Source organism: Xenopus tropicalis, chromosome 2 (assembly GCF_000004195.4).
Source record: "Xenopus tropicalis strain Nigerian chromosome 2, UCB_Xtro_10.0, whole genome shotgun sequence".
Classification (NCBI taxonomy): domain Eukaryota; kingdom Metazoa; phylum Chordata; class Amphibia; order Anura; family Pipidae; genus Xenopus; species Xenopus tropicalis.
Window position 1 is genome coordinate 140,365,688 of NC_030678.2, and position 26,238 is coordinate 140,391,925.

General features: G+C 38.3%; 1 protein-coding gene across 1 annotated transcript in view; it reads left to right on the forward strand.

The window, feature by feature from the left end:
- The window catches only part of gli1 (GLI family zinc finger 1), a 73,313-nt gene extending 47,380 nt beyond the window's left edge, over positions 1-25,933 (forward strand). Inside the window, exons 2-12 of the mRNA XM_002939425.5 lie at positions 15,313-15,471; positions 15,926-16,024; positions 16,450-16,645; positions 17,786-17,939; positions 18,453-18,560; positions 18,876-19,016; positions 19,117-19,266; positions 19,568-19,732; positions 20,477-20,731; positions 21,590-21,872; positions 22,100-25,933. Of these exons, the coding sequence (XP_002939471.1) occupies positions 15,363-15,471; positions 15,926-16,024; positions 16,450-16,645; positions 17,786-17,939; positions 18,453-18,560; positions 18,876-19,016; positions 19,117-19,266; positions 19,568-19,732; positions 20,477-20,731; positions 21,590-21,872; positions 22,100-24,555 (4,116 nt within the window). The 5' untranslated portion in view covers positions 15,313-15,362 and the 3' untranslated portion in view covers positions 24,556-25,933. The remainder of the gene's footprint in view (positions 1-15,312; positions 15,472-15,925; positions 16,025-16,449; positions 16,646-17,785; positions 17,940-18,452; positions 18,561-18,875; positions 19,017-19,116; positions 19,267-19,567; positions 19,733-20,476; positions 20,732-21,589; positions 21,873-22,099) is intronic.
- The last annotated feature ends 305 nt before the right edge of the window (positions 25,934-26,238 follow it).

Consider the following 26,238-nt stretch of genomic DNA (forward strand, 5'->3'; position numbering starts at 1 on the left):
AATTTTGCATCAATTAATGGTATCAATATGCCCTATAGTGTTTATCTAACAATGTCTTACAGTCCATGGTGCTGAAGAGCCCTTTTCCTGAATGGGGGCACTCATCCCCATCATTATTTAATGATATAGGAGCTTAAATAATTCAAAATAAGTTCAGTGTAGATAGAGTGTGGTCTTCACACAGAACACAAGTGTTCCATTTATGAGCAATAAAGGTGCAGTTTTTTTGCCTCCTAATGCTCTTGCACTGCAGCAATATTAAATTACCATTTATATCTTTTTTTAAGATAATATCAATTGAATTGGTTACTTTATGGATTCTTGTATTATATTTATTTATATAGCACTGCAAATGTATGCAGTGCTTTACAAGGTGCTTTACAAGATGTAAAAGTGTGGTATAAGTACTTGCAGGTACCAGCGAAATACATGTAAAGTAGTCGGAATATCCTTCATGTCATGACCATGCGGGTGGAACACAGGTAGATGGATAAATTGTAGGAAGCCATTTTGGGGAAACAAAAAGTAAAACCTGCTGAACTCTGGTAAAAATTATCTGTAGGCGATATCACTTCCTGTTTCTGTGACTTCACTTCCGGTTTATGTGACACTTAAGTCAGGGATGGAACGTGTTTAACTTGATGAGGAAAATAATGTGGGTAAGCAGGAGAAGGTTGGGATGGGGGTAATCGGTACAGGTTGGGTGTGCAAGAGTTTCAGTACACAGGTGGGATGAAGCCTTTGCTCTTATAAGCTTACAAAATGTTTCTTGATTAGAAATTAGGGATTATTACAGGTATGGGACCTGTTTTCCAGAATGCTCGGGACCTGGGGTTTTCCAGATAAGATGACCTTCCTGTAATTTGGCGCTTTCTGGATAACGGATCCCATACCTGTATTACAATGCACTGTTGTGGTGAAAAGTAAGGTACAGTAAATAGTGTGCAGCATGTGTGAGAGCCCAAGAAAAACAGTTACAAAATAAATAATTTTTTTCAACACTCATCAATTATAAACACTGCCCAGTGCAAATAACAGCTATTTTTGAAGGATATTTTCCCTTTAATTTAAAAAGAGTCTATTAAATAACAAAAACAAGGATAGCATAGATGTTGAGTTATTCGGTAGCACAAGAAAAAAATAATTGTTCAGCTGAGAGAGGTCATGTTAAATTAATGAGAGACTTTTTGGGAGAAACATTTATTAAACATGTGCTACAATGTTAGTGTGTGTTCCCCTTTTATACTGTGGAAAACTGCTCTGGTACGACTAAGAAGCTCAGCAAGTTGCCAAGCAAATATTAGCAAAACTAATAATATTTTATAACACCATTAATGCTGTATAAAATGTTAATTTCTGTACCCAGGTGCATCTAAGCATCATTTGTTCTCCAGTCCAACTGAGCTACTCACTGGAGGCCGGAAGGGAAAGTATGAAACTGTCACCCGGTGAAACTTGCTTGGCTGGGATTAATGAAAGTTTTAGTTTAGCAGCACCTGGAATCGCATGGTTTATTTCTCTTACATAGTCCCTGCTCTCAAACAAGAACCTAGAGATTTTACTCTCCCTGGATTTATGGTGAACATGGCAGAAGTTATCACAGCATTTCCAAGAAAAAAGCAAAACTCCCTCTTCATAGTGAGATTATGTTGGGATGAAGGCAGAAGTATTCAGCATTCTGAAAATCAGAAAGAAATCATCCGAATAGAGTCTGGTGGTCAAAATAGTCCTGTCCCTGGCATCATCACGCAGCCAGAAATGATGTCATTGGTTTGCATGATGATGACAATGACACACACCCCTTAGTCTTGGTTTATAACCCTGCAAAGGTGGCAATCCTAGTATTCACGCATGGGTCAGTGAGCCATTAGTCTTGTAGCACCTGGTCATTCATTCAGATGGGGACAGCCACAAGCCTATAGAGTGAAACCTTTTTTGAGTTTTCCCTCATTTTTTTTGTGGACCCACCAAGGTATAATGTGTTTCCCTGACTTTACATTTTCACAGATTTTAAAATAGGGATACACTGAATCCATCATTTTTAGATTTGGCCAGATGCTGCATTCTCTACCAAAGATTGCTGAATATCAAACAGAATCCCTAGTTTAAATATGACAATACATTGTACAACTAAAGGGGTGGTTCAGTTTTATGTTAACTTTTCATATGTTATAAAATGTCCCATTCTAATGTTTTACTTTTTATTACTTAACTTCTATATTACTATTTAGCCCCTCTCCTTTTCATATTCTAGCATTTCATTTAAGTCATTGCCTGATTGAAAGGGTAAATAAGACCCTAGCAACTATATAGCTGCTAAACTACTAAACTAGCGAACTACTGAGCATAAGCTAAATAACTGGAAAACCACAAAAAAAATTAAGACCAGTTGCAAATTGTCTCAGAATATCAATTATCTCAGAATATGTTGACATCATACTAAAAGTTATTGTAAAGGTGAACAGCCCCTTTAAAAATATAAAAATGTATTTAAATAAAAATAAACCTGGCCATGATAGCTAATATCATTGTGCTCATATCAGCTGTTCATATTATTTTATCATATGATATTTATTGCTAGAGATCATGTTGGTCAGTGCAGAAAATTTACCCCGCATACCATCATGTTAATCCTAAAGGGCAATTCATTCTAAAATCAGAAAACTTTCTCTCCTTTTTTTGCCAAACAGATCCCAGTGTAAAGTAGATTTTAACATATAATTCAGTACTAAGCAAAATCGTTTTCTAGTAATTATTAATATAAACAACGCAAGAGTGCAGTTCTAAAAAAAAATGTTGCAAATTCTTTTCGTTTATCCTCAGCTCATCTCATGCATGAGAAATATCATGGAATGCTTCTCCCCTTTTCTTGTTCTCGGGTATTTTTTGTTGCTTGTATTTTCCCAAGCGTGAAAATACCCGAGAAAGAAGCAGTTCAATAAAGTCTTGAATTTCCTCAAGTGGAATGATAGAAAGATTCTCAGGCAAACAAATGCATATCTGATTAAGGGGCTCATTTACTAACCATCGATTTTTCATTTTAGACGTGGTTCATATTTTTTTTTTTAAAAAGTTGCCGAGAAGAAACGCTGTGACCTTTCCAAGATTCACTATGCATCTAAACGACTGAAAATCCAAATTCAACAATTTGCCAGATTAAACTTCATGTAGAAGTCAATGGCAGAGGTGCCTTCCCTTTCCTTGAAGTTCTTTCTTATGTTTCAAAACTTTAGAGATTTTGCTGGGTTTTGTCCGAAAATCACGACTTTTTGCGACAATTCGACAAGTCAAGTTCTTTGACTTTTCTTAGAGCAACTTTTCCTTGCGACTTTATAGTAAATCATTCTGGAAAAGAAATTTAGTCAAATTTGAAAATGAACAAAAAAAGAGAAATTATGGAGTTTTAGTAAATGTGCCCCTAAATGTTTAAATGCAGACTTTTTTTTTGTCATATTGTAACATTTCATCTCAATCTTTTAAAATATCATGTAAGTAGCTAGTGTAGGGAATGATAGGTTCTAGGAGGAATCAGGGAAAGCTCCTGATTGTATTGTATTAGCTACAGTATACAGTACATCACCAGAATACTCCTCTAAACATTGCTGGAAAGAGTAGTGCTCTTAGTGAGCAAATTACCAATTTCCAAAGAAGCGGGGGATGGAATCAAGCAACATTAGCAAAGATGAGACAAGCCTAGACTAGGCACATACGGTCACACAGAAATGAAGAATAGGAAATCGCTACTTCTGATACCTATAAAGATAAAATCCACACTCACAGGGCTTGTATGAGAAATTATATTGACAAGGCTAACATTTTGGCTGACTCCAGTGGTATCAATAAAATTTCAAGTTTTTAATTAAGTCCTGTTAGCAGGATTCTGTGACTGTACAGGCTACACTGAGGAATGATTAACTTTAATATAGAAATAATACCTGCATGTACAGTCTATTTATCATCTATTATCATTCTACTGTCTGTCTATGTATTGATCATCTATTTATCATTGATCAATTTATCATCTATCTATCTAATCGATTTATTATCTTTGTGACTAAGAATCCATCTTAAGGGAATAGACTGCACTCACAGGTCTTACTGTAAAGGCCTGCTTGGCTCCCAACGGGTTTGTAGTCAGGACTAAGGAGAAAGCTTTGTGTTCAGGCCAGAAAACAGTGTGAAAACGCATTATCAGTAGGGTTAATCGATTTCATATTCATATTCAGGCACAGGTCAGTTCAGGCAGCAAACAGAATGATCACAAACAGGCAGGAGGGTCAAATACCAGAAGATCAATCCATAAAAGCAATTAAGAACACACCCAGGAGCTTACTAGAGAAGTCCTATTCTCGCGCATTGAACCCATGTCTTAAGTGTGTCTGCGCGATGAGGTTGTGGCCATGGGTGCCACCACCTTTTCTAGTATAATAAAAAAGTATATAAAAAAGTATATTTGTTGAAAATCTGATGTTTCTGTCACATAAAGTGCCCTTTCTTAGGGAAAAACAACCAGAACTGATCTTTGTTTGCTATGGATTCTGCAACTGTATGGACTGCACCCAGGAGTTTTTAATACACGTGACTGCCTATAAATAGGAACAGAAAATTTCCAGTGTTTCAATCACAAACTGTGATCTGCAGCAAGAGGCTGTTACCATAGTAACACCAAAAAAGTGCCAATATGCAAACACAGATATACAGGTTAGGTGTTAGGTTAAATATAAACTTCACTGATGTCCAGCAATATGGAAAGCACTGTTGTTATTAAAAGCAGCGCAGATTCTTCTGTTTGTATGGAAGGGAAAGGTTAGCAGATGGATGCTAGGAGAAAGGAAACATAAGACAGAAGGGTTCCAGGAGGGCTAAGCAGACTGCCAGAGTGATTTTAAGCAAATAGAAGTGCACAGATTATATCTGTAAAGTGGACAAGTGGACAATATTGGTTGCATATTAATAAAAAATAATGATAATTTGTATGGGCTCTTGAGGGCCCAACTTCATTCTGACTTGCCCCCTTAATATTCTCCTTGTGTTTTTGTAGGTTTCTTCAAGTTACTCTAGCAACAATCTCGGTGTGAGTTCCTAGACATGCACATAAGAAAGTTTGTAGAACTGCAAATGATTGCACTTAGAATAAGTATTTAAAATGTTCATCTTATTAAAAGAAGGTTCATCATTTCGTATTACAGTAGAAGATACCCTCTAACTTGTACAAAATCCATTGGCGGAATCTCATGATACAGTGTTTTGCTTAAATGCTTCTGGAATAATACGTAGTTGTCTGTAACAGGTTTACCGAAAAAAATATGTTTGTTTTGTGCCATAAGAACACTGGCCTATAGACTTGCCTTTATCTTCTTCAAACCTATCACAACACACCTTGTCTTTTTGGACTAGTCTTGTGTTTGCCTTTCAGTTACATACCATTGCACTTTGAGAATGCAGCCCCCACCCCTCCACAACTACCTTTCCATTGCAGCTGCAAGGTCCTAATTTGGCATAACATTCAGTGTAGATGTTTTACAAAAATCTTTGGATTTTTTTTTTAAATTTCCCTCACCAGAGAAGTCCTGCTATCTCTAAAAGAGTTACAATTGCAACAGCCATGGGCTTCTTATAATGGCTATGATATAGTCCAAATTGAGCAGCAAATTGAGCTAGCATTTGGAATGGGACTGTGGCTGTGGGATAGCAGGTATAGTAGGGAGAGATGGTGCCTATATTAACAGTGGGATAATAGCCTCTGGGAAGGGACTGGGGCTGTGGGATAGCAGGTATAGTAGGGAGAGATGGTGCCTATAGTAGCAGTGGGGATAATAGCCTCTGGGAAGGGACTGTGGCTGTGGGATAGCAGGTATAGTAGGGAGAGATGGTGCCTATAGTAACAGTGGCATAATAGCCTCTGGGAAGGGACTGTGGCTGTGGGATAGCAGGTATAGTAGGGAGAGATGGTGCCTATAGTAGCAGTGGGGGGATAATACCCTCTGGGAAGGGACTGGGGCTGTGAGATAGCAGGTATAGTAGGGAGAGATGTGCCTATAGTAACAGTGGGGGGATAATAGCCTCTGGGAAGGGACTGTGGCTGTGGGATAGCAGGTATAGTAGGGAGAGATGGTGCCTATAGTAGCAGTGGGGGGATAATAGCCTCTGGGAAGGGACTGTGGCTGTGGGATAGCAGGTATAGTAGGGAGAGATGGTGCCTATAGTAGCAGTGGGGGGATAATAGCCTCTTCGAAGGGACTGTGGCTGTGGGATAGTAGGTATAGTAGGGAAAGATGGTGCCTATAGTAGCAGTGGGGGGATAATAGCCTCTGGGAAGGGACTGGGGCTGTGGGATAGCAGGTATAGTAGGGAGAGATGGTGCCTATAGTAGCAGTGGGGATAATAGCCTCTGGGAAGGGACTGTGGCTGTGAGATAGCAGGTATAGTAGGGAGAGATGGAGATGGTGCCTATAGTAGCAGTGGGGGTAATAGCCTCTGGGAAGGGACTGTGGCTGTGGGATAGCAGGTATAATAGGGTGAAATGCCAAAAGGAACCCTTTATATTCCACAAGCCACCATCTAAAAATTAAAAGTCAGGACAATTCTTCCACCAACACCTGAACAACCTACCCACTTTGAGGTAAGCCCTGCCTCTATTGGAATTTACAGTTTAGTTCTGGCACTTTTGACAGCCATTTCTCATGTAAGTGTTGCCCACATGCTACAATTCCCACCGACACCTGAATGATGTTGGGGGTGCTGGAGATTGTAGGAAAAAAAGCTGAAAGGCTATAGCATGAATGGCTCAACTTAACATTAAAAAGTACTGTAAGTCTGTTTTACTCCACTGCCACCGCCGCTGCAGCTCTGTTGTTTCCTACAGCTCTAGAAAAGTTCAGGATGGACAGCCATACTTTAAACATTTCTTTACTGCTGCCAAAGTTCTTTCCCTTTTGACATCAGTTCTAACACAACTAATTTCCAAGCCTCACACTTCCGCTTATTCCCCCCCTCCTACTGCTCTCGCTACATGCTGTTTCACTGTCCCTCCATATGTCAGGCACATAGTATGGAGTATAGTCTGTCTTGCTGGGTGGCTGAACAGGAATGCAGATGTAGGTTGTCAACGTCCTTAACTTGCAGTTCTGAGGCCTTTTCCTTTCCTGCCTCAGTCCATTAAGTGGTTTTTAGGAATGTCATCTCAGCACATTTGTAACCATGGCAACATTTCATGCACCCACCTTCTTTTTTCTAATGTTAGTTAAGCGTGTATTTTTGTAAAATAAATATATTTTTTGGAATTGTCTTGGGGCTGGCTAGTCTAAACACCTTACATGCTCGTACACCTCATTCTGCGTGCATACAGATTTGATCTTCTATGGCCATACAAACATGCTGGCTCTAAAAAGCGTTTTACCCAGCCATAAAATGTCATGGTCTTGATGTTATTATAGAATGCCTGCATATTTCCCAGTGCTTTACAATAGGGAGAAAACATCTGCACTAATCAATGGCAGTACAAATTAATCTTGCCAGATAGGTCAGAGGCCCTCACCTTGTTGTAATTTTCTTTATTATTCTTAACCCTCCTCTTTCTCTCCAGCATTTTATGGGCAATGATGTACAAGATTATTTTTGTGTTATTGTAATGATCTTTAAGTGATGGACATATGTGTGCATATGTAAAAAATGTAGTGGTTAGCATTGATGCCTTGCACCACTGGGGCCTTGGTTCAACGATGCCCCAATGCTTGCTGTTTCCTGTGGGTACTCGGATTTCTTGCCATAGTGCAAAAATATACAAGCAGTTTAACTGGCTCCTAATAAAATTGATCGTAGTGTATAAATATGATAGGGACCTTATATTGTTTTTAGCTGCACTGGGACAGAGACTGATGTGAATTATGTAATTTCTGTAAAGCCCTGCAGAATATGCCAACATTTTGTAAATAAAGGATAATAATAAAATATGCAACGTTTGCACAAATGTGTATATAAGATGAAGTTTGGCTAATATTATGTTATCAGCATTATAAATTCATGTGTCAGTGCATGGCAGCTTAAGCCAAGCATGTCAGACTTGTTACAACCCCCTCTCCAGCCTTCTTAGGTGTAAATAACAAGACCTCTAGGCCACTCTGTTTGTTAACTTTTGAGAACTTAAAGGGGACCTGCCACCCTAAGAAATCATTCCAAAACATTTTCTATCATGTTAGTGAAGCAAAATAAACTATACTTACAATATACAATTTATTTAAATTTTGTTTCCTTCAGTCCTAAAATTTAAAATCACAGCAAGCAGGCAGGCACCATTTCTGTGGACACATTTATTACAAGTATGGATGATTTAATAAAAAAAAAGAGTTTGTGTTTTATGTTTAAGTTGCAAAGGACTTTTCTTATACAGCTTTTTATGTGTGGGTGACAGGTCCCCTTTAAGAATTACTTCTCTTACTAGAAGTTTAATCCCAGCCATTAGCTGGCTCTAGAAAGAGTTTGGCCTGCCTTTTGGGTGGATGAATGTATTCTATAGGCAGGGGTGTCAGGTAGGAGAAAGTATAAAGGTAGGTAGGTCTAGCTAGTGTGATAGGTAGTGTAATAAGAGATAGGATTAGTACTTCCAGTAGAGCAACTGAAGCCTCCAACAAAGGTAGCAGAAAGGGTAAGTACTTTGGGCAATGGCAAACTGCTGTTGGGCTAAATTTAGCACACATTATTTATGTATTGCCAAACACAGTACCCTTTAGTCAATACAAATGAAAGCATGCACAAACAATATAATGATTAGTGTAGAACTGACTGGCTTACTGTCTGATTCCCATGTTTTATCCCATGTTTATACACATCTTTATGTTTTTTTCAAGTCACCACTTCAATAAAGCATACTAATACCTTGGGCAAATGGAACCCATCACAGTCAACTCAGACTTCAATTCGGACATGTCATCTATTAAATGACAATTATTACAATTGATGAAGAAAACAAAAATGCTTTTCCTATTTATGCATGCAGTTGACAGAATAGAACTAGTGATGATTCTTAAATGTGAGAAAACATTTTAAAAAAATATTTAAAAAGTAGTAATTAGTATTTATCCTAATTGTTAATATATGGGAAATATGTTACCAATGTTAGCATGACAGCTCATCTTGCTGTCTTGTCATCATGTCATGGCATCAAAAGCCTCAAAGGCCAATTCTTAATCATGGCATTATCTTTTTATTTTAGACCAACAGCACCCATTTTACCTCTTATTTGTCTCCTAGGTAGACTGATACTAAGGTGGACATATGTTGATCCACTCCATATTTATAATGGCACTTGATGCTTAATGCCAATACAAATATGCAGCAGAGCAACATATGTCCACCTTGCTAGCAAGAGACAAAGGAAAGGTAAAATGGGTGCTGATGGTTGAGTACATGCCATTGGGGTCTGGAGTAAAATGATATTAGCACGACTGAGAAGTCATTAGGGTTTCTGGTTAGCTGACATAGCACTTTCACTCATGCTGTAACATGCAGAAATATGCATCATAGGCAGGCTCCTTATGGGATGCTGGAGCAGGTAAGGCCAGCACTGAACCATGACTTAATGAAAGAACCCCTCCACAGTGTCAGTGCAATGTTAATATCTAGTGTCTGTGTCCTTGTGTTGATATCCTGTATTATTCTTCCCTACAATGTACTTTTGTATGAAACAGAAGTTCAACTTAGAGAATACACATTTTTGTCACATTCTGGGTTTAGTCTGTTGTCATGAAAATAAAGCAGAATTATGGAAACCAGAAATGCTTACTATTCACACATCTTTAACCTTATAGTAAAGTTCAGCAGTGAGGGAGCCTTATATGGGCTGTTAATGAAATATATGATTTACATATATATCCCTAAATTTTCCCTTATATTTTTTGGGCCATTTTAAAATGCAGATTTTTAACTAAAACTAACATTTATTTAACAGTTTGTCAAGCATGTCGTTTAGCACACATGCACGCTAAACAGAGATATACTACACTAAAAACAAGCAGCGAGGTCATGGGAAATGAGACACATACAAAGTGATGTTCATCTTGCAGATGTGAACTAGACCTTGAACCCATAGAAAATTTACTAAGTTAGACCTGGTGCTGATTGCCAATATCATAATTGTTTTCTCTCATTCCTGCTTCTCATTTTACCAAAATAAATTTTCCTACCATTCCCCACTGTGCCCTGTGTGCCACTGCTCCTATTTTGGCTTCTGTGTGTTCATACAGAATTCTACATGCCTAAAATCAGCTCATATTTGAAGAGTAACTATTTTGTGGGCCAGGTAACATAATATTTTGGGACTCCAAAATGTAATTCAGATGATTAAAAATGGTTTAGTGTGAGTTTACAGAAGTTTTGACCATTCATCATAATGATTATTTACACTGCCCAATTTAATATATTCCCTGTCTGTTGTATATTTATGTAAAATTAGTGGAAGTCTTGTACCATGGGCTATGTTTTAATAAAATCAACCCTCATGTTTGCAGAAAAAAACACATCTAGAATGTTTATTATCCTTTATTTGAATTGCACCAACATATTCTGCATTGCTTTACAGAGATTATACATCTTTTACATCAGTCCCTACGCCCAGTGGACTTTAAAGTCTACAAAGAAATTTGATTGATCAATGCAAATTGCTCCTTTAATCTGACTATGAGTTCAGAACTACTGAATAGAAGCCTACTTGGCAGGATTTAGAGTATTCATATAATTGGATTGGCATGTTCTTCACTGTCTTACAATCCAATCTCATTTTTGTATCAACCCATAGCTCTAGACTATGCACATGCAGTAAATATTCATTATGATAGTTTACCTTCATAAAATGTACATGTAAATCTTACAAATCAAGTAATAATTTTATTACTCTTTTGAAGTGTAGACCTGATGATGGATTAATTACAAGATTCGATTTATACTGGATTTATTACCTAATATTGCCCAGACAGGATTTACGTTTAGTGCAGTTAGTTCTAGTTTGAAATGAGGATTATACTCACAAACCTTTCAGTGCCATTTTACGTCCAAATGGTTAATGGAATGACATTTCGGGCTACTGTTAGAGGATGTGAACTTTCCAGACAAGAGCTTGAGATACTAAGCGCCAGTTTCTAAGATTCTGCTCCTTTGTTTATGTGTTGGGAAACCTTGGATTGTAAACATTTTAGGACTGCAGGCTTGCATGATACTACTTCTCAAGCCTCTGTCACACACAGACATTTAATACTTCATCTAATAAACCAGTGGCACCACTCTGTCTGTTCTTATTTAACTGGGCCTGGGATTGCCACCAAGATAAGTCTCAACCTACAGCTTTGCTTTTTGTAATTTTTCACATGATATGATACCTTGGTTTAAGTAAGAGACAGATATAAAATTAAAAGTTGAGAGGTCTTTATTAATATGCTTTTAAGTTAAACTCTGTAGTTATTGATTAAGGCTTTTTGAGTCTTTATCAGCATGCCTGACATGCCAGTCTCTGCAGAGTGGAAGTTGTTGCCCTACTTCGCATCTCTCAAGTCTCTCAGTTTGTGTAAATAGTTATGTATTGTCCAATATGTATTCACGAATAAATGACAAGATATCCAGTACAATCTGCCTTGTAGTCATTCTCGCAAGCACTGTTTAGAAACAAAACCTATAGCATACACCAAGCCACAACCACCATTGCATAGAAAAATAAATGTAATTTTTGGTAGCTTAAAGAGTCAAGTGAGATGGGGCTGGGATCTAGGGACTGGTCTAATTGCCATTTTGAAGTCCAGAAATGGCTTCAGATTGGGTTTATCTGCTTCCTCTAGACTGGATAGCAGCTAGGCCTGTTCCAGCTAAAGAAAAAGGTTGGACTTTATAGTTGTGTGTCCATTACTATAGTGTTTTGAAAAGCTTTTGTAACATTTTGCAATATCATGCAAGGGCTCATTTACAACTGCAAATACAGTGATCAAAAGGCAATTTTGAGCACCATCTCAATGTTTTTTTTATGATAATGCAACTTTTCCTCCCAACATTCCAGCATTGTTGCCTTTATAAGGGGGAGTTGCCCCTGATGCAATTGTGTCCGATGAATGGAAATGATTGCAACTGAATGTAGACTTGAAGCATATACCTTTAACTGTGCTTGAAGTGGTAAATGAGCCCCACAGTGCTGTAAAAAGAATTTATTTTCCTGGCTATTTGGAGAGGTGCATTTGTTTACATTATACAATTATATTCTGTTGACTGTATAGTTAATTTTATTTATATCACCACAAAAGTAGTAACCAATAAATAGTTTATATTATATTAAAATGTTTTTTTAATCTTATTAAACTGGAATATATAGATATATCAATAAATATTGTCCTTTTACATCTTTTCCCTTGTGCCACCATTTTGTGATGATCTTTGTGCTCTTTGAGGGAGCAGAAGACAGAACTCTGTCCATTCATTGGCTGATGTGACCTAACATGTTTGTGTGCCCTTGGTTTGTGTGCACCGTGGTAGTATGATCCCAGGGATGGCCTTAAGCACTTAAAATGTCAATTTTCTATTTAGGGTTACCCAATGGCAATTTTTATATCTAATGAAAATTAAGATGAAGCATGGTTTTACATTTGAGCTGGTTGGGCGCCCTTTAGTAAATGAGATGTGTTATATGAGATAAGCAATACCCCGCGTCAACCCTATGTAGTCTCCTTGTAGACAGGTTTTATGGTGTTTACATGCTGGTAAGATCCATTATTATATGCCCAATTCAATGAAAAATCATAGGAACTCTTGTGAACTCAATAAAGAAATCCAATGGGGAGAAACCGTAATGTCCCTATTGCACCAACACGACCTGACTTTTTCTGCGGAATATGTTGGGGCTTTATAAATACAATAAAAATATAATATTAATAATAAAGCATAAAGCATTGCAATAAAGTATAGTGTCGTAACCCTGAACATTCCAGCTATATGAATGGGTACAGGCAGTACACACGGACCAGCTGACGAGAGCTTCCATATAGCCATGTCCTTAATTGAGGCATTTCACACAAAAAAATGACTGGATACGCAGTACATGGTGTACGGAATATAAATAGTACAGCACACACAGGTCTAAATATGCAGCTGAAAATATTTATTTATGATATCAAGGCTGTGTAGTGAAGGTTGCTTTTTGCATCCATCATAGCAAATGTATATTGTTTGCTCTTATATTTCTATGGGAATTAGCTTCATGTATCTGTCTCTGCATCTGTATTCATGTATCTGTCTCTGTAGTGGAAACAGCTTTATGTTATTGTTTCCAATCCTTTATTTTTCTTTGAATTTGTAACAAATCCATTTCTCACAAGTTTAAACTTGCATTTTAAAAATGATAAGTCATGTCTGCATATTAAGTACTAATAAACCATACATTTAAATGAAATAAATGGCAAGGGGGAGCAGTTGAAAATGTAAGGTATTTTTTAGGTGCCAGGTGGGCAGTTAAAATGCACACCAATAGTCAGCCGGCAAAGGCTGGTGGAAATAAAACCCTTTATCCAGCTTTCCCCTACATGTCGGGAAGCTGGAGATCCCTTTAGGGAGCTATAGAATGCAGCTTGTCCCATTGTTATTTTGGCTGACTGAATGCTGCTGGCTTCCCTCAGTCTTCCCCAAAACCACCCAAGTAGAGGGAGGAGCTTGCGAGCAACATCAGCTGACCTGGGCCTCATTAGGAGCCATCTCAGCTGTGGAACAACTCGGGCCTGCAATATAAATGCCTCTCTGTGACCTCTCCCGACCTAGCCAGCTAGTGCTTGTAGATACTGTAACCTTCCCTGGGATGAAGGATTAGCCATGCTGGGATAAATATGAATGCCTCACAAGCAAAGTCCCATAACTCTCAGTGACCAAGATAGCCATTTTATGGGATAGGTACCAGGCCTTTATAGCAGTATTGGTATTTTTATATGGGAAGCTACTAACTTTTTAAGGAAGCCAAAAAGACATGTGGTTTGGGCTTGCCGCTTACTAAACTCCAAGGAATGTATCAAAAGCACCTTCTAAATTTTCCAAGCAGTAACTTCCTTACTCTAGGAACAAATATTTGGTCTATTCCTGCAAAATAGGTATTTTATGATGTTGTGATGCATATATATATATATATTTTTTTTTTTTTTAATATATATATATATATATATATACACAGTATTTAAGACCATATTAAAGAATACTCCAATAGACATAAAGTATTACTGTTATATTAAGCAAACCATGCCCTAAGTGTGCTGTTAATTTGCACAATAACATGACATGTCTACAAACATCTGGTGCAGTTACCTTTCTTTTTTTTCCCCAGATATATAATGACGGTAATTTCCTCACTTGTTGAATGATCTGATTTATACTGATACTCTCCGGCAGAGTTTGCTGAACAAAATTCAGTGCATGTTGCTTTTATCAGTCAGAGTTAACCGTTCCCTAATGGCCCCATCTGCTGTTAAATGTTTGTATTACATGGTTAGTGCAAAGGATTGATGAAAACTATACAGGGACTTTGCCGTACTGCTTTACAGATTGAGAATATAGGCAAAGGAATGCACAAGAAAAGTACAACAGTAACTACAAAGTGTTTTATAAGGTTTCTAACGTATTGCCCTATTCTAATTGCCTCACTGCAACTCCCAGTATCTTGCACAGTATCGGCTGGTCTGGCATCCCTAGATCTTAAGAACCATGTGGGACATGTTTAGCAGGCACTTATGTAGGGAATTGTTAAGGCTAATGTGTGATGCAAGCAGGCAGGTGACATCTTGTGAACACTGTTATTAATTTTGTATCACCCAAAAAATCTTCGTCATCTAGGTGACATCTAGGAAGTGCTGAATGGAAAGTGAAAGTAATGGTTATTAAAATTGGAGCTATCAATCATATATTGCTTGCCCGCCTCAAGAGTTTGGGTTCCATGTTTAAGTTGTTAAGGAATTTTATTATACAGCTTTTTATGTATGGGTGACAGTTCCCCTTTCAGTAGTAGCGGAAGGGAATACATGGTACAAACACGAACTGCAAGTGACAAATCCCTGTTGTATGAGTGGTTGTATAGTATTCTGTTTTGCCAATGGCCACACACCAATAAATATTGTACTTACAGAGAGTGCCATGTTACTGTCCATGGTTCCCTGTAACTGTATGCAGCTATACTGCCTTTACTTCCAGTTCTGTGAAAGTTAACAGAGCCAAGCTGCCCCAGACATTATTAAATATGTGAAGATTTATATGTTGGTGCTTTATGGAGTTTTGCATCATTGTGTTTCTCATGTTTTTCCCCTACAGTTATCCTGTGAAAGCATCAGATGCACCACTAACTGAAGAGATCCATTCGAATGGCGTCCCGCCAGTGTCCACCAGCTGCTGTGTTTAACTCCATGAACCCTCCAGTCAACAGCTATGTGGAACATTGCTACCTGAGGTCTCCTAATGTTATGGCGGAAGGTCAGTGTCTGGCCAGATGTAAAAAAAAATATACTGTATATATATATAAATAAAGGTTGTAGGCACATTTTTAAGCAGCAGATCGGACAAAGGTCAACACCTTCTCACTCCTATAGTGGAGCAAGCCATAACAGTGTGATGATTCAATGAACAGCTATTTTAATACAAAACTTTTCATTGCTTCATTTTGGATCATGTTCAAAGAAAGTCGGCATGTTTCTATCCTGTTGAATAGAAATCTCATCATGCATTATGTATTCAGACACAATAAAAAAGCGGTAAATGTTTGACATTTGAAGGTTCTTCTTGAGCTTTGGGGATTATAGCAGATTAGAATATATCTATTAAATTCATGGGTGAACAGTAGAACGTGTTATTTATGACTTAGCTGTTCTGTCTGGAACTGATCTTTGATGCACTGCACTTCCCTTATCTGGCTTGCCATTACTTTCAGGAATGAATGAAATGCCCTATTGCCATCAGACCAACCTTATGACCAGTCACCATGGATTTGGATTGGCACAAGCCAGCGATCACTTGGCAGGCACAGATGGTGAGCATTAGTGTCATTATTTGTTCTGAAAGATTGAAGGAATAACCAGTTGCTGTCAAAGTGAGGGGAGAAGCTTAATATCTTTTCAATTAGTTCCTGTTTGTGCAATCTTAATATCATTACATTGTAAAGAGAAGTTCTCTTGCTTACTAGAATAGAGTCTTACATTATATTTAAAAGATATTCCTGTGTATATAATCCTTAACTAAGCATGCGTTGGCGTATGTATTTAAGTAAATATTCAAAGTTCATCATATTAATTCATTTTCTTGCAGAGAGTCATTTTTCTTACAGAGTTTTGATAACTTGACTACAACTACAGGCCTTTAGATCAGGTTTCAAGGTCAATACACAATGAAATATATTGAACATTACCTTTATTTTGTTCTTTTTTAACCTCCGGCTGTTTTGTTTCCCCCATAAAGTATCCCGTTTCTCTACACCTCGAAATACAATGAAGCTGAGCAAAAAAAGAGCTATGTCGATCTCCCCGTTGTCCGATGCCAGCATTGATCTACAAACCATGATCAGGACCTCCCCCAATTCCTTGGTTGCTTTCATTAATTCTCGATGTTCTTCCGCTAGTGGATCTTATGGACATTTGTCTATAGGAACTATCAGGTAAATATATAGGTGTCTTACAGTACGTATCACACATATTTCAGCAGACAGATCAATACAGTCGATGGTAGTATGCCTACTGGAAGCCTTGTCCCTCCTTATTCTACATCAGCTGCGGTCTCTGGCAATGCTAACCATGGGACCAATATTACAACCCGTATTTAATATAGAACTAAAAAGGGGCCCATTTACTAATTCAGGTGCAATGTAGAAAGCTAAAAAATGCTGAAAATCGCCATGTTCTTTTATCAATAATAATAATAATTGCAGACACCTGCTAAGTGGCATACACTGCAGCCTGTGTACAGGTGGTAACTAGCATCCTTGTTCCAAAATCACATGCAGTTTGCATTGTGTTCAGTGGAGGTGTGCAGACAATTGTGTTATATTGATTAGGTGAGAGTAGGTTGCACAGGAGCCCTAGAAGTAATTAAGTAAATTTTTAATGGTAAGATTCCTTTGCATCAGTGTACTCTGTACTTTGCACCTGGTAAATTGCAAAGGGAACCAAAGCAAGGCACAAGTATAGAAGAGTGTTACAGAAGTGTACCTTTGTGTACAGTACAGGCATGGAAACCTGCTATCCAGAAAGCCCTGAATTACAGGAAAGCCATCTCCCATAGACTTAAATGATTTGCATTTCTAAAAATGATTTCCTTTTTCTCTGTAATAATAAAACAGTACCTTATACTTGAGCCCAACTAATATATAATTAATCCTGAATGGAGGTAAAACAATCCTGTTGGGTTTAATTAATGTTAAAATGATCTTATAGTAAACTTAAAGTATGATGATCCAGATTACAGAAATATCCCTTATCCAGCAAACCCCAGGTCCTAAGTATTCTGGAAAACAGGTCCCATACCTGTATTTCAATTTACACAATTTTGCATGCATTTCTTTATTTCACCCTTGTGCGTGTCGTAGTAAATGAGGCCAAAGCTGTATTGAATCAGTTACACTTTTTGGCCCTTAAACACAAGGCTAATTGATTCAATTAAAAAAAAAAATATTGCACCATTACATTTCATATGTTTCAAGTTGAATTATTCATTTTCTCCATTGTACACAATATAATAGTCAATGTATTTACAGTAATAATAGTAATATGTGAAGTGATGACTTCATGGTTTTTTGTAGCCCATCTCTTGGTTATCAAAATTGCCTTAACCATCAGAGGCCACAAGGGGGATCTTATGGAAACAACCCACTCATGCCTTACAACTCCCATGACCACATGTCCAGCAGAGGAGTGGGCATGCTCCAGCCTCGCAGCTCAATCAAGCACTGCCAGGTAAGAACAGATACACAACAAGAGATTAGAATTGCTCATTGTTTTGTTGCACTTTTATTTATGCTCTACTGATTCTCTTCCACACTGCTAAAATGCAGATTTAGGTGCAATGGAACATGGATCTATTCAAGACATTTTGGCTTGATGTAATAAAAGTCTAAAGTTTGCTCACATCTTGTAACCCATAGCATCAGCATCAGGTGTTTGCAAATAGCTGACGAGTAAATGCTGCCTGCTGAAGCAGCAAACTTAAGACCATTTATTACCTTAACCTTTCAGTCTTCCATAATAATATTGTATATAATAAAGTGAACTATTAATAATATATTTGTGGTATTGATTATTTGTTATTGATAAAGATATATATTCACTATAACACACTAAAATGGGTTGGGGGTCGCAATCACAGAAAATTCCTAGTTACTGACATTTTATTTCCCATTGTCACACCTGGAACAAAAGGTGCAGATTATATATGTTGTTTTGCTGAAGCAGTATTATCTCTTGCTACAGTTGAAGTCGGAGCCATTGTCGAGCACTGGCTTGGATCCGATTGGGAGCAAAAGATTAGAGGATGGGTCAGAAGGAGATATATCTAGTCCTGCTTCAGTTGGAACACAGGTAAAATGACACCTCATTGCCTAATTTTATAATTAGGACCCCATGGTGTGAATAACAGAAAGAGCATGACAGGCAGAACCCTGTGTGCATTCTACATGTCCATGAGATGTTATTTTTGTCAGACATGGGCCAGAGCAGGACGTCTTCCGATACTGAAATGCTACAATGCTAAAAGGCCAGCAAGTTGAGCTGTCCCTCTGTAGGCACCGAGATCCTGCAACTTGACTCAAATGTGATGAATTTTAAATGTGATGAATTTTCCATATCAATATGTGAGGGTTATTTTTCATAATATAAACTGTCCTCCTGAATTAGGACCCACTACTTGGATTACTGGATGGGCGTGATGACTTGGAGAAGGATGATGGCAAACATGAGCCAGAAACAGTGTATGAAACCAACTGTCACTGGGAAAGCTGTACTAAGGAGTTCGACACGCAGGAACATCTTGTCCATGTAAGATTTTATCTATCACAAAACGTGTTTTTTTATTTAGATTCATTACCTAGTCCATGTTCTAGACTTATATCTGATGAACCTTGATACCTTTTTGCAGCACATAAACAATGAGCATATTCACGGGGAAAAGAAGGAGTTTGTGTGTCACTGGCAGGACTGTTCACGAGAACTCAGACCCTTTAAGGCGCAATATATGCTGGTGGTCCATATGAGGAGGCACACGGGGGAGAAACCCCACAAATGCACAGTGAGTTTGTTTAAACCATAACAATGAATCATTTATAATGTTGCATGTAATAAAACATGGCATTGTGCTATTTTGTTTGCTTAGTGTATCTGCGCGTGTGTATATTTACACAGAAGCCAGGTATAGGGATTATGACATAAATCATTAAGGATAAGATAGAACCTGGGAGAAACTGTGTATTAATCTGACAAATGGGAGTTACTGCATGTTATCTTGTGCCTATTTGATAATATAATTCCTTTAAGTATAGCTGTGTTTCAGGATGTTTGGTAACATATATGTATATGACTTTTTTTTCAAGTTTGAGGGATGTAACAAAGCTTATTCACGACTTGAGAACCTGAAGACTCACCTGAGGTCCCACACCGGCGAGAAACCTTATGTATGTGAGCATGAGGGCTGCAACAAGGCCTTCTCTAATGCCTCCGACAGAGCCAAGCACCAAAATCGAACTCACTCCAATGAGGTACTGTCAAGTAGCTAGGGTTTCAAATATAGTGTAGGCCTATCAGCTCTATACACAATATTTAAATATATATATATATAAAATACATTCAAGAATGTTCATTCAGAAGATTTCTTCCAGTGTGGAAATAGCTAATCCTTGTGTGCAGATTGCATTGTTGTTAATGGTACAGGTGGGTGTTAGTACTCAGCACTCATACTGAGCTGCCATGGGCACGAACTTCTAATTGACACTGTATCTGCTCAGCTACTCAAAGCTCTGGAACATATTCAGACAAATTTTTTTTGTTAAATGTGTCAATTTGTTATTACGTTCCTGACTATCAGGACAGTAAGTAGCCCCATAGCACTTTTTGATTTACAAGCATTATTATCATTCACTCAGATTGTAAGCTCTACGGGGCAGGGACCTCCTTCCTACTGTGTCTCATACCACATGGCACTTATATATATATGTATACATATATGTATTTATTGTATTTATTTATTATATCACTTGTCCTCCCTGTGTGTAATTTTGTATTCTGTAAGACTGTACAGCGCTGCGTACCCTTGTGGCGCTTTATAAATAAAGTTATACATACATACATACATTGTGTAATATTTTTCAGTAAGCAGTAACGATGGTTACAGCTTGGAAAAAAATATTTTGCATTTAGCATTAAAAATGTAGTTTAGTCAATATAATGGGAACCATATTGAATACTTGCCAGTTTAAATTTGATTCAATCTCTGTCTTTTCTAGAAACCATATGTATGCAAGATCCCCGGCTGCACCAAGCGCTATACAGACCCTAGCTCTCTCAGGAAACATGTTAAAACCGTACATGGGCCGGAGGCACACATTACCAAGAAGCACCGTGGGGATGGGATGCCTAGGACTCAATCTGGTCATGAGGGATCTGGGAATCATACTGTTAAAGGGGAAAATCAGCTGGATATGGAAGCAAGCTCTGCTCGCAAGGAGGATGGAAGACTTGCTGTTCCAGATATTACTTTGGTGAGCATAGCCCAGTGGGTTATTTTACGAAAGGACCACATTGAGAAAAGAAAGCAGATGATTGGACAATGAGTACATTTTTTTGCTCAATACAGTGTGAATGAAGCATGCTGCATCACCTGTCCTTGTCCCTGTTCTCCAGACAGTCAAAAGCATATTATGCAGCCCACAAATATTGCAGGTCAACCACACAATACAAAATCTGGACACTAGGGACCATAGCATATTAAGAGACCAAGCACATTACTCCTAAAAGCTCTGGTGTGCACCCCTCAATATCTGCTTCACAAAGTGTCCTGTAACAATTTTGCCTGTATCCTAACACCCAGATCCTGAAAGAAATAACAATAAATAAAGGGTGTGTGCATGTGCAATTTCAATACACTGGTAGTATCCTTGCCCATTACACTTCAGTCTCACATTGATCATGAAAATATACTGCTCTTTACTTACTTTCCTGCAATTATCTGGCCCACGCAGTGCTGGACAGTACATTGGTGGTAGGTACCTTGCAGGATATATTTAATAGTATGTAAGCCTTCCATTCTTTGTCTTATTTAACAATCTTGCTAATGTCCCTGGACACCCTAGAAATAGAGTCCTCTCTAAAGCCATGCTTGTGGTAGCTCAATAGGAAAAAAAAACATTTTTTTTTACATGTTTTTGGGCTTTTATAGGTATGTGGACTATGTTTGGGTCAAGCTAGTCAGTTGTATTTCAAGTACAATAGACCAGTAAAGGTTAATTGCAAAACCCTGATCATTTACATCACTATAAAACAAGTAGGTGTAATAAGTGTGCAAGACCTGTAACTTTTTATGATATTTGAGATATTCTTTCTTTCTGTCTGGTTTACAGAAGTCACAGCCCAGCCCCGGTGGACAGTCATCTTGTAGCAGTGAAAGGTCCCCTTTGGGAAGCACCAACAATAATGATAGCGGGGTGGAAATGAATGCCAACACAGGAGGAAGCTTTGAAGACCTCACCAACCTAGATGATATTCCCTCTGTAGATTCAATAGGCACTGCAGGTGCTTCAGCCCTAAGAAAGCTGGAGAATCTTAGGATTGACAAACTGAACCAGCTACGTAAAGCCCCATCCTCAGGAAAGATGGTCAAACTGCCATCTATTCACAACAGTGGTGAGTACTATTATTCTTGGGAGATAAAAACTGGCAAAATAAATTAAACATAATTTGTAGAATTAGAATAAAAAGAGCTTTAAAACAATCACACAAAATTATATAAATAAGAGTTATTATAATATGCAGGTAATTAGAAATAAGATAAAACCATTTCATTAAATTGTATTCCTACCAACACCGACTTCTACATGTTTATCTCTGAATTACTTTTCTTGTATTTTCAGGCCCTCAGGGTGATATGTCAGTTGTGTGCGGACCACTGGGTATGTCTCACAATCAACATGGGATAGAACTGCCATCCAGCAGTCATGTTAATCATCTTAATGACAGGCGGAACAGCACTACAAGCACCATGAGCTCGGCCTATACTGTGAGCCGCAGATCCTCAGTTGTGTCTCCATACCTTCCCAACCAAAGAGCAGGTGATTCTGGCAACATGGTGGATTCATATGATATTTCTACAGACCCTTCTGGTCATTCTAATGAAGCTGTCTGTGCTAGCGGGCTTCCGGGCCTTACTCCTGCACAGCAGTATAGATTGAAGGCAAAATATGCTGCAGCAACTGGTGGTCCTCCTCCTACTCCACTACCCAACATGGAGAGGATGAATTCAAATAATAGGATGGCATTTGCTTCTAGTGATTATCGTGGATCATCCATGTCTTCCCTGCTGGCTAATAACATTCATAGAAGACATAGTAGCAATGAGTATCACAACTATGGAACAGGTATTATTCACCCAGCTCAAGCTCCAGGTGCTGGAATAAGAAGAGCTAGTGACCCTGCACGAACTGGGGGAGATATTCAAACAGTGCCAAAAGTGCAACGTTTCAAAAGTATGACAAATATGAATGTATCTATGATGGGGAGACAAGCTAGTGGTATTCAGCAAGCATACGGAGGATCTGATGCTAATTTACAAAGACATATGTTTTCTCCACGGCCTCCCAGCATTAGTGAGAATGTTTTTATGGAAACGGCTGGCCCTGATGGAGTATGTCATTCAAAGGACCACAGCATTATCCAGCCTAATGAAATGCAGCACTATGTGAACTACCAGGGTCAAGGTTCTCAGCTGGCTGCACCCAGTGACCATATGAACTTTAATCACCAAATTCATGGGATAGATGGTCAAAGCCAAAATGTGTATGGTCATTCTCAGCGAGCTATGAGCAACATGCATCTAAATTCGGAAAATTACTCAAGCCAGAGCAATGTTCCAACACAAACAAATTTCAACCAGTGCCAAATGACTGGTCAGAGCCAGCATTTTCAGAACACAAGGCAAGCGTACAGCAGTTCTAATCTGCCTGTACAGTGGAATGAAGTTAGTTCAGGGACCATGGACAACCCTGGTCAGAGTCCAAATCACCAAATAATGCATCAAAATATGCCACCAGGAAATCATTGCCAGAGTCAATTCTCAAACTCTGTGGTCCCAGAAACAACAAAACAGGGTTGCCCTGTAAACAGAAGTTCATGCCAGCAGGGAATGTATATGAATAATCAGAAATATAACCATGGGGGTCAGGTGCAGGTTAAGCCTGAACAGCAGTTCCACCATTCAGCTCCCACTATGATGTCCTGTCAAAACATGAAGCATCCTTCTAGACAAGAGCATAATTTTACTCAGTCAAATACAATGCTTTTGTCACCTGAATCCACAAACTGTGATTTCCAAGGGCAACAAGACAACACTCAGAACTCCTGCTTCAATGTTGGCCTTAACCCAAATCTACTAAGCCCTCAAGGGCGTAGGTCTCAGACACCCATGATGCAGGTGAAGGAAATGATGGTCAGAAACTATGTCCAGTCCCAACAAGCACTAATGTGGGAGCAACATCCAAAAAGTATGGCCATGATGAACAACAGTGGAGAAGATGTGGATACTGGGCAAAACCAGCACAAGAATACCCCAAATGCAGCTGTGTATATGAGTCCTAAGTATATCAATTATCAGTGCAAGCCATCACCAAACAACTTAATGAGCCCAAGCTCCCAGGACAGCCAATCAAGTCACACCAAAACAATGGGAAGCCCAAGCAGTCAGTGTTACAACTATGACATGTTGCCCCATCCTCCCTGTGGCCCCAAACCTTTAAGCAGGCAACACAGTATATCAAGTCAGTCAACATACATGGGAAGTCCGAATCAGCACAGTCCATCTTACCAGCCATCTGAAACAAGCCCAAGGAGAATGGCCTGTCTTCCTCCAATTCAGCCTCAGTCTGAAGTCAGCAATAACACCAGCATGATGTATTACACAGGTCAAATGGAAATGCATCATGGTAAAGCAGGGGTCCATAAACTTGCTACATCACTAAATCAAAACCAGACAAGCTGTGATGGACAACAACACGGCCAGTACAGCTCTAATCATAGCTTTCTAAAGACAGACTCTGTGCCATACACAAGTTCATGTCCAGGTGCCAATACATTAGACAGTCTTGATCTGGAGAATACACAGATTGATTTTACAGCAATTATAGATGATGCAGATAATACTTTGATGTCTGGCAATATAAGCCCGAATGGACTAGCAGGAACTTCTCCGGGTTCCTCACACTTGACCACACTGAGAAACACAGGAGCTGTTGTTCCAAACATGGTGGTGGGTGACTTGAACTCAATGTTAACTTCTCTGACTGGAGAAAATAAGTACCTAAACACAATCTCCTGAGCAATCTAGAACCAGCCTGCAAACGTATATATATGACAACTGCCCTCGATCAGACTGATCATCTATGGCGCAGAGCTCACTCACTTATTTTATTCGTTCTTAAAAACGTTGGACAATTAGTAGACACTGTGCTTGGCAAGAAAGCAAATGTTGGGTTTTGCTGGCACAGAAATGCACACTTCCATTTACTCTGTCACTTTTTTTTTAATCATAATGTTGACTCTTTTTCACAAGACAAATTTTGCACATTTTATAATTTTGAACCTGGAAAAGAGTACCTGCTTGGTTAACTTCACTTAAAGTGGTTGTAAGCCCAAAATGTAGCCTAATCATTTGTACCTATGGGTTTACCTCACATTTAATGATAGACAAACAGGAAGAGTGCATTTTGTACATCTGAAAACTATAGCAATGCAGTTTGATAGTTGTATTAAAGTGCCATAAGGTTTCATTAAAGCAGAGGTTTTTACCTTTCTTGGATTCTAGTTAGCCATGTGATCCACTATTTGGTTAGACTTTTCCTCCAATGTTCTTAAGGTTACAGAATATACAGCCAAGAGATCCCTGGACAGCAAATTAGCATTGCTTTGGACCCCAGAGTTAGTAAACCTTAAACCATTATCTTAGCAGAAAAAGCACATTTAACTGGTTTGGGGACTTTTTCCTAAAAGAAAACACATGGGAAAACTGTACATCTACCTCCAAAATATGCTTTGTAAACATATCCAGAGATACATCTGCTTTATTACAAGTATGTTAAATTAGGTTTCAGTGAATTGCATGTTCCTGGTTTTTCTTATTAAACAATATGGCAAAAGTATGTACCATCTGACCTAGACTAAAGGTGATATTGCTCCTCTGAGCACTTTGTAATTTACAAATAATTTTTCTAGTAGATTTTATCTCCATCTTTTGCCATTCAGCAAAACCTTAACTTACTGCTGCAGTTAGCATCTTCCGATGCTTACCTGCTCTCTCTTATTGTAAAACTCTAAGGGAGTCCAAAGTGATAAGTACTCACTGTGACAGCACAAAGAAATCGCGATTGAGCGTTTCTCCCATTACTATCCCAGACAGTTTTGTAATAAAAATACCAAAGAGTGCATTTTGTCATAAAAAAAATTACATTTTAGTTTATATAACATAGTTTGAGAAAAATAAAGTATATAATGTAGAATATATAACTGGTTCTCACTTTGGAAATAGACTATATTTCTGCATCACAAGAAAAGGAAGTTTATGTAAAAAGCAAATGTTTATTTTTGAACAGTTAAAGTTTGTAAATCCCATTGCCTGTTTTGTACAGCATGTATTTTTATATCTGTAAATTCATTTTGCTATCCTTTTTCCATACAAGAATAAAAAAATGTTTTTCCTAGTTTTCTTATATTCATGTGACCAAAAAATACCTTCAACAAAGGGATATATAACATTAAAGGGAAACTATACCCCCCTTTTTCACATGATCTCATTCACTTAGGTAGAAAAGGTGCAAACACACTATCTAAAAAAATATATATACATTTATACAGACATACCTGATTCTACAGACTGAAAGTAAGGTATGTACCTGACTTGTAGGAAACATTTCCCAACCCCCTTTAGGCTATTAGGGTCATGCAACCCCTCCCTCACCTTGTTTCATTGTGAAGTAATGAATTCTGGGATTGAAGTCTCTTTGCT